General features: G+C 42.2%; 1 protein-coding gene across 13 annotated transcripts in view; it reads left to right on the forward strand.

The window, feature by feature from the left end:
• DLGAP1 (DLG associated protein 1) overlaps nucleotides 1-17,837 on the forward strand; it is a 1,035,773-nt gene that overhangs the window by 639,459 nt on the left and 378,477 nt on the right. For all 13 annotated transcript variants that reach the window (XM_035269693.3, XM_035269689.3, XM_035269699.3 and 10 more), the window contains one exon: nucleotides 14,732-15,760. In XM_035269693.3, the coding sequence (XP_035125584.1) occupies nucleotides 14,804-15,760 (957 nt within the window). In that variant the 5' untranslated portion in view covers nucleotides 14,732-14,803. The remainder of the gene's footprint in view (nucleotides 1-14,731; nucleotides 15,761-17,837) is intronic.

Here is a 17,837-nt window from a genome sequence, read left to right on the forward strand (position 1 = left end):
TCCAAAAAGAGGGAATCCTTCCCAAATCATTTTATGAGACCAACATCATCCTGATACCAAAACCCGGCAGAGACCCAACAAGAAAAGAAAACTTCAGGCCAATATCCATGATGAACATAGATGCAAAAATCTTCAATAAAATATTGGCAAGCCGATTGCAACAGCAAATCAGAAAACTTATCCATCATGATCAAGTAGAATTCATCCCAGGGATGCAAGGCTGGTTCAACATACGCAAGTCTATCAACGTAATTCACCACATAAACAGAACCAAAAACAAAAACCACATGATTATCTCAATTGACGCAGAGAAGGCATTTGACAAAATTCAACAGCCCTTTATGCTAAAAACCCTCAATAAACTCGGTATCGATGGAACGTATCTCAAAGTAATAAAAGCTATTTATGACAAACCAACAGCCAATATCATACTGAATGGGCAAAAACTGGAAGCATTCCCTTTGAAATCTGGCACTAGACAAGGATGCCCTCTTTCACCACTCCTATTCAATATAGTACTGGAAGTTCTAGCCACAGCAATCAGGCAAGAAAAAAGAAATAAAGGGTATTCAAATAGGAAAGGTGGAAGCCAAATTGTCTGTATTTGCAGACAACATGATAGTATACCTAGAAGACCAGTTCACCTCAGCCCAAAAACTCCTGAAACTGATAAGCAACTTCAGCAAAGTCTCAGGATATAAAATCAATGTGCAAAAATCACAAGCATTCGTCTACACCAATAACAGACTTAAAGAAAGCCAAAATCAAGAACGAACTGCCATTCACAATTGCTACAAAAAGAATAAAATACCTTGGAATACAACTCACACGGAACGTAAGGGACCTCTTCAAGGAGAACTACAAACCACTGCTCAACGAAATCAGAGAGGTGATGAAAAATGAGAACACATGGACACAGGGAGGGGAGTACTAAACACTGGGGTCTATTGGGGGGAAAAGAGGAGGGCCAGTGGGAGGGGGAGGTGGGGGGGGATAGCCTGGGGAGAAATGCCAAATGTGGGTGAAGGGGAGAAAGGAAGCAAAACACACTTCCATGTGTGTACCTATGCAACTGTCTTGCATGTTCTGCTCATGTACCCCAAAACCTAAAATGCAATAAAAAATTAAAAAAAAAAAAAGAATGCACAGCATCACTAATCATCAGAAAAAAATGAAAATTAAAACTGCGATGAGATACCATCTTATACCAAAGTGGCTATCATTAAAAAATCAAAAAATAACAAATATTGGCAAGGATATGAAGAAATGAGAAAATGTCTATACACTTCTAGTGGAAATGTAAATTAGTACAACCTCTATGAAAAACTGTATGGAGATTTCTCAAAGAACTAAAAGTAGAATTACCATTTGATCCAGCAATCCTACTACTGGGTATCTACCTAAAGAAAAAGAAATAATTATATCAGAAAGATACCTATACTCCTGTTTATTGCAGCACTGTTCTCAATTGCATAGTCATGGAGTCAACCTGTGTCCACCAATAGATGATTGAATTTATGATTATGATTATGATTATTTTTTGAGACAGAGTCTCACTCTGTCGCCCAGGCTGCAGTGCAATGGCATGATCTTGGCTCATCACAGCCTTTGCCTTCTGGCTTCAAGCAATTCTCCTGCCTCAGTCTCCCTAGTAGCTGGGACTACAGGCATGCACCACCATGCCCAGCTAATTTTTTGTATTTTTAGTAGAGACAGGTTTCACCATGTTGGCCAGGATGGTCTTGATCTCCTGACTTCGTGGTCTGCCTGCCTTGATCTCCCAAAATGCTGGAATTACAATTATTATTATTATTTCTTTGAGATGGAGTTTCAGTCTTGTCACCGAGGCTGGAGTGACACCTCCCATATTCAAGCAATTCTCCTATCTTAGTGTCCCAAGTAGCTGGAATTACAAGCACCCACCACCATGCCCAGCTAATTTTTAGTGGAGATGTGGTTTCACTGTGTTGGCCAGGCTGGTCTTGAACCCCTGACTTCAAGGTCATCCACCCACTTCAGCCTCCCAAAGTGCTGCAATTATAGGCATGAGCCACCATGCCCAGGCAATGATTGAGTTTTTAAATGTGGTATATATACACCATGAAATACTGCTTAGCCATAAAAATAAATGAAGCCATGTCTTTTGCAGCAACATAGATGTAACTGGAGGCCATTATCTTAAGTGAAATAACTCAGAAACAGAAAGCCAAATACCACATGTTCTCCCTTATGAGATAAATAATGTGTACATATGGACATAGAGAATGGAATAATAGACATTGAAGACTCAGAAGCATGCAAGGGTGGTAAGGGAGGAGAAATTACTTAAGGGCTACAATGTACACTTTTTGGGGGATGACTACACTAAAAGCCCAGCTTTTGCCTCTACACAGTAAAAATAAACATATATATAAAGCCAGAGGAGAAATGAAGTGGTTAGATTTGAACAAAATATGGAACAGGCATTGCATACTGTCCTAAAAAGCTTGCATTTGAAGAATGTGCTGCTCTCCGCCATCTACACCTCCTATATTGAGATGTTTTATCACTTCTTAAGCCTTGCAGCTTCTAGAGTTCTTTTTCAAAAGACTTTTACTTGGTGCATTACGTATGCAACATGTACCGTACAATTTAGCACTTGATTAGATTCTGACTTGTATTGTTTGCTGATTGTTCACATTTATACGATTTATTTTCTCAACTAGATCGTAAATTAGATGAGGACTATCTTTTCCATGATTCCTTTAGTCAGGGAATATTTTAAGAAGGAGGCTATATTTATACCTACTCTTCAAGAAGGAATAAGAATTTGTGCAGAGAATAGAAGTAAATATTTTAGAGAGCATGAAACATGGAGTCATTGGGGAATGTGGCGTGTGGGGAAGAATACCAGAAGCCCAGTGTCACTGGAGCTGAGCTGTGTGGGGTATGGGGTGGGGAGACAGGGCTGTCTAGCAATGGATGTCAGGAAGCTTCCCACCTTGAGTCACATACAAAGGCTTCGATTATTTTGAGAAAGTATAGAGGGTCTGAGAAGAATTTAAAGCTAAAGAATGGTATAATCAGGTAAAAAGGTCATATTACAATTCTTACTGTTAGCAGTATGAAAGTGTGTGTGTGTGTGTGTGTGTGCGCGTGTGTGAGTGTTAGAGGTGATAAGAACAGTGATTATGGCCTAGTGATTAAGAACATGGGTGTTCAAAATTTAGTAACTGGAGCTGGATATGGTGGCTCATGCAGATAATCCCAGCACTTTGGGAGGCTGAGGTAGGAGTATTGCTTGAGGCCAGGAGCTTGAGACCAGCCTGGGCAATATAATAGTGAGACCTCTGTCTCCATAAAAAATGAAAAAAAAAGGGCCGGGCGCAGTGGCTCAAGCCTGTAATCCCAGCACTTTGGGAGGCCGAGGCGGGTGGATCACGAGGTCAAGAGATCGAGACCATTGTGGTCAACATGGTGAAACCCCATCTCTATTAAAAATACAAAAAATTAGCTGGGCATGGTGGTGCGTGACCGTAATCCCAGCTACTCAGGAGGCTGAGGCAGGAGAATTGCCTGAACCCAGGAGGCGGAGGTTGCGGTGAGCCGAGATCACGCCATTGCACTCCAGCCTGGGTGACAAGAGTGAAACTCTGTCTCAAAAAAAAAAGAAAAGAAAAAAAATTGGCCAGGCATGGTGGCACATTTCTGTAGTTCTTGCTGTGCAGGAGGATTGCGTAAGCCCACAAGTTCCAGGTTACAGTGAGCTATGATCCTGGGCATCAGAGCCACATCTTGTCTCTAAAATAAAAATTTTTAATTACCAAATATATTATCTCAGACAAGTTATTTCCTCTTTAAAAGTCTGTTTTCTTATCCAGAGACTAGTCCCTACCATATTGGGTTGTTTGAAGATGAAACAAGATCATTTAAAGTGGACAACATGTGCCTGGTATATAGTTATGAGTCCTAGCGGCAGAGACTGTTCCGTTTTTATTCACTTGATATTTGTGGGTTACTACTTTGTTTTATCAATCAAGTCTAGATGAGAAATAATGAGTAGACTCGAGGGCTTAGGACAGCTGGAATAGACACAGGAGACCCCTGACACTATTCCTAATCAGCTTTGGGATTAGCGCTGAGAGTGGATACTGGAAATGTGCTCTGGCACCAGTCCCATCCCCAGCGACACTCAGCAGCCTCTGTGTGAAAGGACAGAGGGATAGTGGCATCAGTCCTTGGTGTATATTGTCCACAGTGAGTGAGGTAGAAGAGTTAGAGCAAGAAACCTGAGGGACTAATGAAAGAATGTTTGACCTGCTGTCTCTTCTAGGCTGGCAAGGGAGGAAGTGAAGCCCACCAAAGATGGGTAGAATGGGAGAAGAGGGCAGAGCTGAGGAACCAGTGAATGGAATAAAATATCATGAGACCCATCAGAGGGCAGGGAAAGTGGGAACAAGGGAACAAGAAAACTTGTGAGACAGGAAGTTGAAGGTGTAATCTTAAGAATCTTCAATCTTGCTACAGTGCCCAGTGCACTGCTTGTAATACTAGCTATTCAATAAATAGTTGTTGAATTAAAGTCATATGTATTGATTTGATTTGACTTCATGCCAGTACAGTCAAAGACTATTTGGCTGATGCCTTACGGGTCAACACCCTTATCTGCCAAAACTTAAATCCAGAAATAAGCTGGCACAGTAGTGCACATCTGTAATTCTAGCACTTCGGGAGGCTGAGATGAGAGGATTGCTTGTGCCCAGGCATTCAAGTCTGCAGTGACCCATGATTATGCCAGTGCACTCCAACCTGGGTGACAAGAGTGAGACCCTGTCCCTAAAAAAGATAATATTTAATACAAACAAAAAGACTTTAATTCAGAAACAATGAATGTCATCATAATTCCTTCTCTATCACAGCAAAAAAATGTTTCAGAAAGTTCACTGGATGTGGATTTGTTTGTTTAAAATTTAAGACTGGGTGTAGAATTCTGAAGGACAATAACATCCAGTTCCAAAATGAACAAAGTTAAAAGGGTCAGATTGCTAGATGTGTGAAGAGTCAGAATAAGGCACTTTAAAAATGATGAGAGGATGGAAGCAGAAGGAAAGGGCAGTGTTTGAGGAATTGCAAATCTAATTCCCATTAACAGCAACTATTGCAGAGGCCAGGGCAGGCCAAACCCACTGGAGGAAAAAGACTCCGTAAGGTGTTAAAAATAGCTGATTGCAGAGACTGTCCTCCTCACCTCCTCTATGGTATCTGACCATCCCTCTGTCACACAGGCAGGCACTGATAACAGTTTTCAAACAGTGAATGTATAATCTAAATTAGCATGCATAGTGTATCCAAGCCAATAAATACTTAAATGGGTATAAAGCTGTATGAAGATAACTTAGCCAGCTCTGATGGGGCCGCTTCAGAGACTGACTCGCATTGGCCCCACTCAGATGTAGACCACAGAGTTGGAGGTTCTGTATGTTTGCAGTTACCCGCTGCGCAGGAGAGTTCACTTTACTTGATTGAGTAAGCTTTAGTGGGCCTGCCCTGGTTCTGCTGCAGATGACCACAGAGTCTGCACCCTCTGGGCAGGGAATTGGGCCTGATTAGACTTACAAGGCCATTAGGCAGCTTCTTTCTGTTTCTTTCCCTGGCCTCCATGGACTCTGGACTGGCTCCTCTCCTCTCTCCACACCCACTCCCTCTGCAGGGCCCTTGGCTAATGCTGCTCCACAGTTCAAAAGCATCAACTCTGGCTTCCAATGGGACCAACATGGGCCCTTCCTTTACTTGACCTTGCAGATAAGTTCACCAGAGTATAGTGATTCTAGGAACATCCTCATTTAAATTTCCCAAAATGAGCATCTCATTAGCTCAGCGAAGGCTCTATATGGATGGCCCTGAGTCCAGTCTTCCATCAGCTCAGGGAATGTCGTGATCATCTTCAACCTAGTCCTAGCCACCGTGTCATCAGCAGATGCTGTGAATGGGGAAGAAATTGCCAAAAGCTGGTGTCAGCCAAACAGCTACTACAAAAGGGCTTAGTGTCTGCACTTTTGGGGTCTCAGCACTCAGGAAAGTAGATTTGTACAGCAAACTTGGTAAGAAGAGCAACAGCATTTAAAGGAAGAGACTTTATAAGAGAAAATTTGATTCAGGTAAATATATTTATGCATGTATGTGTATAAAAATCTGGCTGTGAAACAAGTTGTCTAGAATGTGCCAGAACGTGTTCACAAGACTACTCAGCTAGTTATGAGCAATCTAGACAAAAATAACTCATTTTCATCAGCGGCTATTTCCACTGCTTCTTTTCAAGTTGTATTGTCGTAGTGTTTTGACATTGTTTTTGTGTTTTTCCGTCTTTCGTCATGCCTGTCTTTAGGTACCATTACACAGCTTTATTCTGTCATCATTTCTCCTTTTCCCTAGATTTATCAATAGCTTGCAAGTTTTTCCCAACTTTTTTTGGAGTAAAAACTGATGGGTTTTTCCCTTCTCTGTGAATATTCTACTCCCATCAATTGTACCCCCATAAGACAGGCTGCTGCAATGCTTCCTGTCCATGGCTGATCAAGGTAACCACATCCTCCTAGCTGGCTCCCAGGGGAATCCATCTGTCCATTTAGCCAAGATAACCAACCCTCTCCTGGAAATCCAAGTAAGAACGATTCTATAGGAAGCATATCTCCAAGGTCCCATAGAGTCAGCACAGGCACCTTTGATCTCTGTCAGTCCAAAATAATGTTAGGAGATTTTATTGTTTATTGCCTGGATTATCTTCACATAAAAATCAGCTCCTAAATCCTATGACATTTTGCTCAACCACCAATATGAATGATGACCTATTAATCATTTCTCAAGGAACACTACCTTCCAGCTTTTATTCTCAAAAACTGTTATGAAACCACTTTTTTAAAGCTTTGTATGGAGACACAGATGATTGTAATTGTGCTGCCTGCTGTGACCACATTGGCGAATATTTGAGTTGAGTTGTTGGTTTTTTTTTTTTTTTAACAATACCATATCTTTTGAAAGGGAAATGCCTTTGAATTCATTTATTTGTAGGAGCAGACTGATTGACAGAGGTATTCATAGACAAAATCAAACTGCAGATGATTAGGATAGCAATTAATGTTAATGAAAAGCCAAAATACATTCTCTATCTATAAAATGGCTCAGCATTGTACTTGGAGTAATATAATTGGTATATTTCAGACTGTGCTTATTCAAAGGTGCTCTAATAGGACTCATATAATTGTAAGTATACAACACATGAAAATCTTCAGGTAAGGAAGCCTGGAAAAGTGAAAGACCATGACATTCAGTATCCTCTGCAGGTACAATTTCAGAAGGTCAGAAAATATCCAAAAAGTGAATATTTGGACAATGTTTACTCACATTCTTACCTCTGTTCTCTGTTTACCTTTACTCAAAAGTACATTGGCTTCATTTTTTAGTAGTACATTAATAAGAACCATTTTCTTATTTAAAAAAGTAATAATTTAAAATCATCAGCCTGTTGGGTGTTCATCATTATCAATCTCTGTAAAATTGGGATTTATTATAAGTAAAGGGAAAAATTACTAATAAAAAATCTGCATCTTCACTGCAGAGGATTTTGTTCTGTCTAAAAAAATTGTTATGTATGTGTTCAGACTGTGGTTGGAGCATCCGTGTGTGGACAAGGAGGCCTGAATCAGGGGACACTGCCCTAGCTGGCCAGGACATTGTCACCCTCCCTTGGGATACTCCTTCTTTTCTTCCAGTCTTCTCTCATAAACTGCTCTTGCAAGAAATAATTGCTTCTTTGAGATCTTTTTGCCCCTCCCCTCCCATATTTATTCTCCAACTATAGCTAGAGAAATCTTTAGTACAAATGTGACCACGCCACTATCTTGTTTAAATTCCTCTAATGGACTACCACCACCTGCAAATATAGTCCTGCATCCTGACATAGCTTCACCAAGGATCTCATGATTTTGCCCTGACTACCTGTCTCACTTAGGAACAGGTGCAGATGCAAGTTTCAGTACACAAATTACAGAAAGCAAAATAACTGCGAGCTATTTCCCCTCCTATCTCCACACATACTCCCTCTGCAGAACCTTTGGCTAAAGTTGCCATGTGGTTCAATAGCATGGGACTCTGGCTTCCTATGGGGCCAGCACAGGCCCTTCCTTTACTTGATAAGATAAGGAAACAAAGTACAGGTCTATTTTTCTCTCACCTAATAAAATGCAGAGTTGTACCTCCAGGGCTGATATGTCACCCCACTGTAGGTCAGAGCCTTTATCTTTTGCTTCTCTAATCCTCAAACTGTAACTTTTATCTCATGGTACAAGATCACTATTCACCCAGCCCCCGCAGCTGCATTCCAGACAGGGAAGGGGTAAGGAAGGATATGTCCCTGACTTTAGAGATGTTTTCCAGAAATTGCACATGCCATTTTCAATTATATTCCATTAGCTGGCATTAGTCACCTAAGCACATCTAGGGAGAGTGGGAAATGAAGTCATTGTTCAGGGCTGCTTGTACTTTTCAACAAGAGAATTCTTTCTCTTAAGTGGAATGTTATAACCTGGCGAGGACAAGCTTCAGGCAGGTGTAGAGATGCCAAAAAGGTGACTTGAAAGATAGAGAGTTGCAGGATGATCACTAGAGGCTGGGAAGGGTAGTGAGGGGAGTGTTGCTGAGGTGTGAGAATGGGGATGATAATTGAGTACAAAAAAAATAGATGCAAGGCCAAATGAATGATAAGAGCTAGTATTTGATAGCACAATAGGGTGACTATAATCAATAATAATTTAATTGCACATTTAAAAATAACTATGAGTGCAATTGGATTGTTCATAACAAAAAGGATAAATGTTTGAGGTGATGGATATTCCATTTACCTTGATGTGATTATTACACATTATATGCCTGTATCAAAATATCTCATGTACCCCAGAAATATATACACTATTAGGTACCCACAAAAATTTTTTAAAGTGTTCTTTTAAGGTGACTTGACCTTGAAAAGATTTGTGGGGATTTCCTCTTCCTACTGTCTCCCCAAACACGAACACAGTGCCCCTTGTTCTTTTGGGCAGGGTCCACCGTGCTCTTCTTTCTAAAGCAAGTTGCAATTGCCTGCCTGTCCGTCCTCATGGAGTAAGACAGGGGGGCCTTCAGTTGGCTCTTCTTTCTGCATGTGAAGAAAAATCAAGAAAAGCAGCTCTAAATAGAGACATGCACAAAAATCAAAATGGAATAAGGACTTGCCAGCTATGCAAGACCATTTCCCTTTGTCAGCATCTTCTAATATATGGAGTGTTTGCATTTTCCTTGGGCTTAATAAATTACCTACCTTGAGAATTTCCTTTACAGTGCTTGATTATTCTTGCTTTAGTTGTCATCTGGACAGTGGTAATTCTGCTCCAGGTGTGGGAACTCTGGAAAAGTGCATCTCACACTCTAAGCTTTTCTCCTGGCTTCAAACAGGGTCAGCAAATTATCCAAGCGAAAACATCAGGGGACATGGCACAATGGTAAAATTGAACTTAGAAGGATAATCAAATAGAATATTAAAGTCACAGTGAAAAGAAAAAATCAGAGATAATCACTGGTAGTCATAGAAACGCTCATGAAGGCATGTTGACCACAGTCCCCATTCTTGCTCAAAGAACGAGGCCCGAAAGGCAATTTGCCTCTCTATTTCCAGAAATTGTTATCGTCACTTAAAATCTAATTGACAAGCTAGCATCCTCTTTTCTCACAAATGCATACAAGAATGAGAATTGTTATTTATCTCTTTTCATGTTTTTCATGGCCAGGTCACAAAATGCATACACTGAATCCCTCGTGGCCAAAGGGCTTATGACATGTCTCTCTCAATACATCATAAGCCCGTTGGCCTCTAGGGATTTACTGTAGGTGTTTGGTCATCTATGCAGCAGCAGGCAAGGGAGGGATGTTCAATTAATGCTTCTTAATGATGCTTTTGGGCACACCACAGGTGGGAGCAAGCGGTGCCTATGGATACAACTTATAAACATTAATTAGGAGGGGGGAAAAAAGAAGTGACAGAGATAAGTATGCTGGAAATGGAGTTTAAGAGTATGCCAAGAGGAAAATGAAGAATGGGAGAAGCAAGGGCAAGACCACCATAGTAGGTGCCACCAGCAATTGTCAAAACCCATTGCCAATGGCCTTAGGATTTTAGAACATCTGCCCTTGCTCACCAATGTATTTCCTTTTATAATCCCAAATTGACCTATTTTTGTTTTAAAATGACAAGATGATAGAAGAGAGTGTAAGATTTGCTATAGAAAGGGCTGGGGTATTAAGTTGTTTATTTGGCCTTGACCAGAAAGATAGATTTAGCACTTATAAATGTATATTGTCATTTTTAATGACCTTATTTTCCCACATTTGAGAGAAAAAGATCAAGATCTCAGTATCTCTTTTACAAATATAAGGAAGGAGGAAAGTTAGCTTATTTATTCTGGAGGCAATTTGTTTCCCTTTTAAAAAAATAGAGGTGCTTGTCCTGTGCTGAAAATAGCCCAGTTAAATTTTAGCAAAAATCACACCATGTATGATTAATTTACGGAAATTATCATCGGTTACATCATTTAATTTACATCATTATTAGTGGCCTTAAAGCAACGCTTGCTTTGCTCTGCTTGTCCTCAGGTAACATCATCTTGCATGGAATGCTGCTCACATAATAAAGATAATTAAATACTGAATACCTGAATAAAATAATCTTGTATATTTTGGAGTAAACATGTATAATTCATGTTTTCAGCTCTTGCCAGTTTCACATTTTATTTAGAAGAAAATATCTACCCAAGTCTCAACTGCTTGAGAAGGAAAGTTCGAAACATTATCTAATATTAGTTTATATTTTGAGATTCTACTATATGTGATCATAAAACTTAATATGTGTCTATAATCCTAATACAATCTTGTTTCTGCTTTTTACTTTTCAGTTTATATTTGAAAGGCAAAAATGTCCTCAGTGAGACTTGGTTTATAGGGAGAGACTTTCTTAGGCAATGAATTTTTCCATCTAGTTAGTTTGTGCCACAGTTTTGCTGAAAACACATACTGAACCCGCGTCCATTCTTCCTTGCCACAGCTTACTTTTTGGACCATAACTTCATGTAAAGCAATCCCAACATTTTCTGTTTCCATTAGTGTCTCGCCAGTAGACACGTTTTTACCTATTGGTTTTTCCTTATCCACAGGTATGTAAGTCCTGAATTCCTTTTTTGTCTATTCAAGTGTCAGTTTCTCTCTCTGTCCTCCCAGCAGACTGGCCTCTGTCTAAGTATCCCATAATCAGTAAGGTCAGGCAAGCTCCTCAGACTTTACTTCCAGACAGGTAGAACTGCAAAAGGTGCGGTATTCTCCAGTGGGTTGCAGAGATAGAAGTCAAATGTAAATTGGTCGGAAGGAGTATCCATCAGCCAGTTTCCTGCCTTGCTCTGAAAACTGCTAGTCTTTGGAATGATCCTCCAAATTCTTAGGCATCTTTCCTTGGCCTTGCTCAGCCCAGCCTTTGCCATACAGTCATGTTTTCATTAAACAAAAGCTACTTGAATCACAATATGAACCTCTTTGAAAAATTTTGCATTAATGCATTAAGTTATGGAGTAAATATTCTAACTTAATTCCCACTATCCACTAGGGTAACATTTTGCTAAATACTGGATGGGTAAAACATAGTCCCTACCCTTAAGGACCTCATAATTTCATAGACTAGCCAATTCTGAGTGACCGTACTGATTAAAACCTTTCATCATTATTCCTGAATGGTCAGTCCAGAAACTGGGAGACAGGGGGAAGAAAGGAGCTTCACAAAGCATGGATAGAGATTGCCAACATTGTCATGGGCTCCCGGATGCAGTATGTCCCATGGAATAGAAAAGACATGGCCTCTCAAACATCTTTTTTCATGAGGCCAAGTGTGGATGTTTTATATATATATTTTTTTTTTGAGATGAAATTTCCCTCTGTCACCCAGGCTGGAGTACAGTGACACGATCTCAGCTTACCACAACCTCTACCTCCTGGGTTCAAGTGATTTTCCACCTCAGTCTCCTGAGTAGCTGGGATTACAGGTGCCCACCATCACGCCCAGCTAATTTTTGTATTTTTAATAGAGATAACGTGTCACTATGTTGGCTAGGCTGGTCTCGAACTCCTGACTTCAGATGATCCGCCTGCCTTGGCCTCCCAAAGTGCTGGTGTTGCAGGCCTGAGTCACCATGCCCAGCCCTATATGTTTTGTTTCTTAATTAAACCACATATCTGTCTCTCTAGGAATATCTGAGATGACATCAGTGATATTTTAAAGAGTCACATTGGCTTTCCAGGATGACTCTTTATATGGCAATTTTTGTATTATAGGAAGTCTTGAAAGAAAATTAGGCTCTCAGTGGGAACTTGATCAGGCACTGACTCCAACACTGTTTTAGAGTCCAAAGAAAATACTCTGCCTGGTGGAATAGCAGCCCCTGTTACTTACTAAAGCTCCGGAAGATTCGAGCTTGGAAATGGACTGAGTTACCCTATGTGGGATATGCATGAGTGACTTTTTCCTGAGTCTGAGCTATTAGGTGTGGGGCCCTTCACTCATGTCACTAAGAACTTTTCAAGGGCCGTCCTTTGGTCATTTTCCCATTGTCTATTAACGTTTTTTTTTTCTTTTTGAGACAGAGTCTCATTCTATCTCCCAGGCTGAAGTGTAGGGTACATTCACGACTCACTGCAGCCACAACCTTCTGGGCTCAAGCAATCCTCTCCCCACTTGAGTAGCTGGGACTACAGGCATTCGCCACCACCCCCAGCTAATTTTTTAAAATGTTTTGTAGAGACTGGGTTCCACTATGTTGTCCAGCTGGTCTCAAACTCCTGGTCTCAAGTGATTCTCCCACCTTGACCTCCCAAAGCGCTGGGATTACACACATGAGCCACCACACCTGGTCCTGTGTATAAACATTCAACCAGAAACCTTAAACTAGGAAGAAGAGATACTTGATCCTCAAATTAGCCAAGTCAAGCTTATTTGTTCTCTCAGTTTGTTTAGAGGAAGCTCTTGACCCTCAGTTGACAGAAATACCTGGGCAGATTTTCTCTGCATTTCTGATTTATTTGCCATATCTTTACTTTTTCCTGCTCTGATTAACCTGGGGAGATTGTGTGGTGAAGTTGTTCCTGCAGCATTCAAAAAGGAAGGCATGTAACAGAAGACAGATACATCTTAAAGATACAAGGTGCCATTGGCTTCTATTATTTATCTCGTTTTTAACTCACATTTTCATTCACATTTACAGAGTGCTATGACTATGCGCCTAATGGCTGGATCGTCACTAGGTGGGAGTGTATAAGCTGGCTAATAGATAGACTAGGTGGCAAGGAACGTAAGCCAGAAGAGAGATCCTGACCCAAACAACTCTGTAGGTTCTGGGGAGTGAGTTTCAGTTGTGGTAGAAACACAAGAGAGGAACTAATTCTCTCGGCCAGGAGGACCAGCAAAGGTTTCCCAGAGGAACTGAGTCCCTCTCTGGTTCTATCTTTAATGATTAGCATGTAGAGACCAGCCTGACCGACATGGTAAAACCTCGTCTCTACTAAAAATACCAAAATTAGCTAGCCATGGTGGCAGGTACTTGTAATCCCAGCTACTTGGGTGACAGGGGCAGGAGAATCACTTGAACCCAGGAGACCGAGGTTGCAGTGAGCCGAGATCACGCCATTGCACTCCAGCCTGGGCAACAGGCAAAAACGCTGTCAAATAGTAAGACCCGAGAAGCAAGAGAAAGATACATCCAGTTATTGAAGTCATAGAGGGAAGGAGTTATTCTTTCAAATAATTTTTAAAAGATTTGGCTTTTTAAAATATAGTTTCCGTTTCCTAGGTGGTTTTATTTATTTTTATTTTTATTTTTTTTATTTTTATTATTTTTTTTGAGCAGGGGTTTCACTCTGTCGCCCAGGCTGGAGTGCAGTGGCATGATCTCACCTCACTGCAACCTCCACCTCCAGGGTTTAAGCAATTCTCCTGCCTCAGCCTCCCAAGTAGCTGGGATTACAGGTGCCCACCACCACGCCCGGCTAATTTTTATATTTTTAATAAAGATGGGGTTTCATCATGTTGGCCAGGGTGATCTTGAACTCCTGACTGCAGGTGATCTGCCTACCTCAGCCTCCCAAAGTGCTGGGATTACAGGCATGAAACACCATACCCACTCTCCTTTTCCTAAATTTCTAGCTTTACCTCCTTCTCTCCCTACAGGTTTTGGAGTCAGCTTTCCTGCCCCATACAGATAACAGAGCTTTTCCAATAATGCATTCAAGCTGTTTTTAGGAACACTTATAAGTACTTCTACCAAAAAATGAATGCAATGGCAGATGGCACCCTCAAAAGATCAATATCAGGCCTGTGGAATGGTTCGTGCCTGTAATCCCAGCACTTAGGGAGGCCAAGGAGAGAGGACTGCTTGAGGCCAGGAGTTCAAGACCAAGCCTGGACAGTATAGTGAGACCTCGTCTCTACAAAAAATTAGCCAGGCTTGGTGGTGCCTGCCTGCAGTCCTAGCTACTCGGGAGGCTGTCGTGGAGGAGATGGAGAGTGCAGGAAGCAGAGATCTGGCCCCTACACTCTAGCCTGGGCAACAAAGCAAGACTCTGTAAAGTACTATACCTAATTTCTAAGATAAATATTAACGACTTTGCCCTCTTTTCTTCATTCCCCCAGATCTCTGCCCGAGACGGGTCTGGAACCTGACTCCCGGGTGTCCATGACCCCGGCGGCTGTTTCCCTTCAGCAATGAAAGGTCTATCAGGCAGCCGCAGCCATCACCACGGGGTCACCTGCGACTCGGCCTGTGACTCGCTGTCGCACCACTCTGACCGCAAGCCCTACCTGCTGAGCCCGGTGGAGCACCACCCCGCGGACCACCCATACTACACCCAGCGGAACTCCTTCCAGGCTGAGTGTGTGGGCCCCTTCAGCGACCCGCTGGCCAGCAGCACCTTCCCCCGCAGGCACTACACCTCGCAGCAGGAGCTGAAGGACGAGTGCGCCCTGGTGCCGCGCACCCTGGCCACCAAGGCGAACCGCATCCCCGCCAACCTGCTGGATCAGTTCGAGCGGCAGCTGCCACTCAGCCGCGATGGCTACCACACGCTTCAGTACAAGCGCACGGCCGTGGAGCACCGCAGCGACAGCCCCGGCCGCATCCGCCACCTGGTGCACTCGGTCCAGAAGCTCTTCACCAAGTCGCACTCCCTGGAGGGGCCGTCCAAGGGCAGCGTCAACGGGGGCAAGGCCAGCCCCGACGAGGCGCAGGCTGTGCGCTATGGCAAGCGCAGCAAGAGCAAGGAGCGGCGCGCGGAGCCCAAGGCCCGGCCCAGCACCTCCCCGGGCTGGTGGAGCTCGGACGACAACCTCGATGGCGACATGTGCATCTACCACACCCCCTCGGGCGTGATGACCATGGGCAGGTGCCCCGACCGCTCGGCCTCGCAGTACTTCATGGAGGCCTACAACACCATCAGTGAGCAGGCAGTGAAGGCCTCCCGGAGCAACAATGACGTTAAGTGCTCCACCTGCGCCAACCTGCCCGTCAGCCTGGACACCCCTCTGCTGAAGAAGAGTGCCTGGTCCTCCACGCTCACCGTGAGCCGGGCCCGGGAGGTGTACCAGAAGGCCTCGGTGAACATGGACCAGGCCATGGTGAAGTCCGAGTCATGTCAGCAAGAACGCTCCTGCCAGTACTTGCAGGTACCATTTCTGTCAATGATGGAGGCTTACAAGTAGTACCTGGCTTGGTTGTGTGGGCACTTCTCCTGGATCTAGTCATGGCACTACTCTGAATTATCTATTAAGATATGAGCCTCCTGGTTCTAGTCTTGGCACTACTCTGATTTTTCTATTAAGATATGAGCCTATCGGGAAAATGCAAAGGAACAAATGCTACCGACTTCATTGGGTTAACTTAAGATACTAGATATCCAAGTGCTTTGAAAAGCACTCCTATGTAAAGGCAAGGAGTTACTATGGTGTTCCTCTTTTGTCCGAGGGATCATAGGGATGGGAAGGAGAGGAAAGGGAAATCCACAGAGAATTTTAAAATAAGTCCACCTTCCTTTAATTAAAAAAATTAACGATGATCTTTTGACTTTTGGAAAGAGTTTAATTAGATCTATTCAGGGTTTTGTGTGGTTTTCACTGTGAAATCCTGCCTGAAGCTATGTTAGAACACTGTGATGGTCATCACCATCACCATCACTAAACCCCGACCTGAGCTTCCACCCCGAGGGCACAGCAAATCAGGAAGACGCCCTGTGCCCAGAGGAGGTGGGGAGCTAGCCAGTTTGGGGACCTGACAAGCACAGCTGCAGAGACCCAGGACAACAGAGAGTAGGAGGAAAAAGGGGAAGGATCAGAGCAGTAAAATACAATTAGTGTCAACATGTAAATCCCACACACTTACAGAGCCATGGCAGGCTGCTCTTCCCTGCCACTGTCTCCTTGTGTTTTCCTCCAGTTCACTGAAACCAGATGTTACCTGGATAAAAATATAGGAGAGAGGTCACTTTCTTCCCTGACTTATTTCTGTAGTATTATAATTTTTCCAAAGACACATTTTTCCATAAGAAGAACCCTCATCTTTTCCTTTTTCAGAGTGTCTTTTCTTCTATTATCTCCTGCTAGCACAATCTTTAAAAAAAAAAAAAAATACTGAGCTATAAAAGTATAACATACCCACTCCCATTTTACACTCCCACCTTAAGAAGAAATGCAAAGAAAAATTCTTCCTTTGAGGATTTCATCTTTTTTGCTCCCTTTGAACTCCTCCTCACAAATCTGGCTCCCTTGGGAATGCCCCCACCAATCCCTGAGAATACCCCCAAGCTGGCAGTCCCTGTACAAGGGCAGTGCCAGAGCCTGTTCTCAGAGTTCAGAAGAAGTCACCAGCACATGCACAGTTTTCACAGACAACACACAATTATGTGGTCAGTATTTCCCACTGAGGGTGGTATTGCCTAATTTCCCATAAGGTCACTACATATTAATAAGTTATCAAGAACCATAGCAATTTTAAAACATAACAATTTTCAATACCTATGTAACAATCCTGCACGATCTGCATATGTACCCCCGAACTTAAAGTAGAATGAAAAACTAAACTAAAATAAAAATTTTAGAACTGAAGTATCACTTAATTCACTTAGCGTGTGAAAAAGTAGACAGAAAGAAAGGTAAATACTTAGTGGGTTAAACCGTTAGTTAGCATGTGGCAGAGATGGAAGGAGAACCCAGTCTCTTAACTTAGAGAAATGGCCATTATGAAGGTTGCAACTGAAAGCTCTAGAAACATAAAGCTCATCCACCACTGAAAGGAAAGTAATTCGACAAGGATATCTGTCTTGAGAAAAGTAAGTTGTAAAGAGACGAAAGCCCTAGAGTACCACACATTTTGTCTGCAAAGGTTCTATGACCAGTGGCAAAAACAAAACAAATTGAAAGAAAAAAAAGCCTACACTTAAATAAGTAATAATGAGATTAGATGAGAAGTGTCAGAGTAAAGCATGCTGTGTATGGATCTAGCATGAGTCTTTGATAGTAATGAAATGTTTTCATTGTATTTGCCTAGATGCCTATGTCCTTCCTACCTTAGGTTCACTTTTCTTTCTTTTTCATACCTTTTTGGAGTCAAAATCTCAGTGGTGAAAAGTCAAAGGATAAGGAAAGAAAGAAGTAAAGTGATATTAATTGAAAATCTAGTATGTACCAGATGCTATAGCAAATGTGTTCACGTTTCTTATTTTATTTAATCTTTGTAATAATCCTGAGA

The sequence above is a fragment of the Callithrix jacchus genome, chromosome 13 (assembly GCF_049354715.1).
Source record: "Callithrix jacchus isolate 240 chromosome 13, calJac240_pri, whole genome shotgun sequence".
Taxonomy (NCBI): Eukaryota; Metazoa; Chordata; class Mammalia; order Primates; family Cebidae; genus Callithrix; species Callithrix jacchus.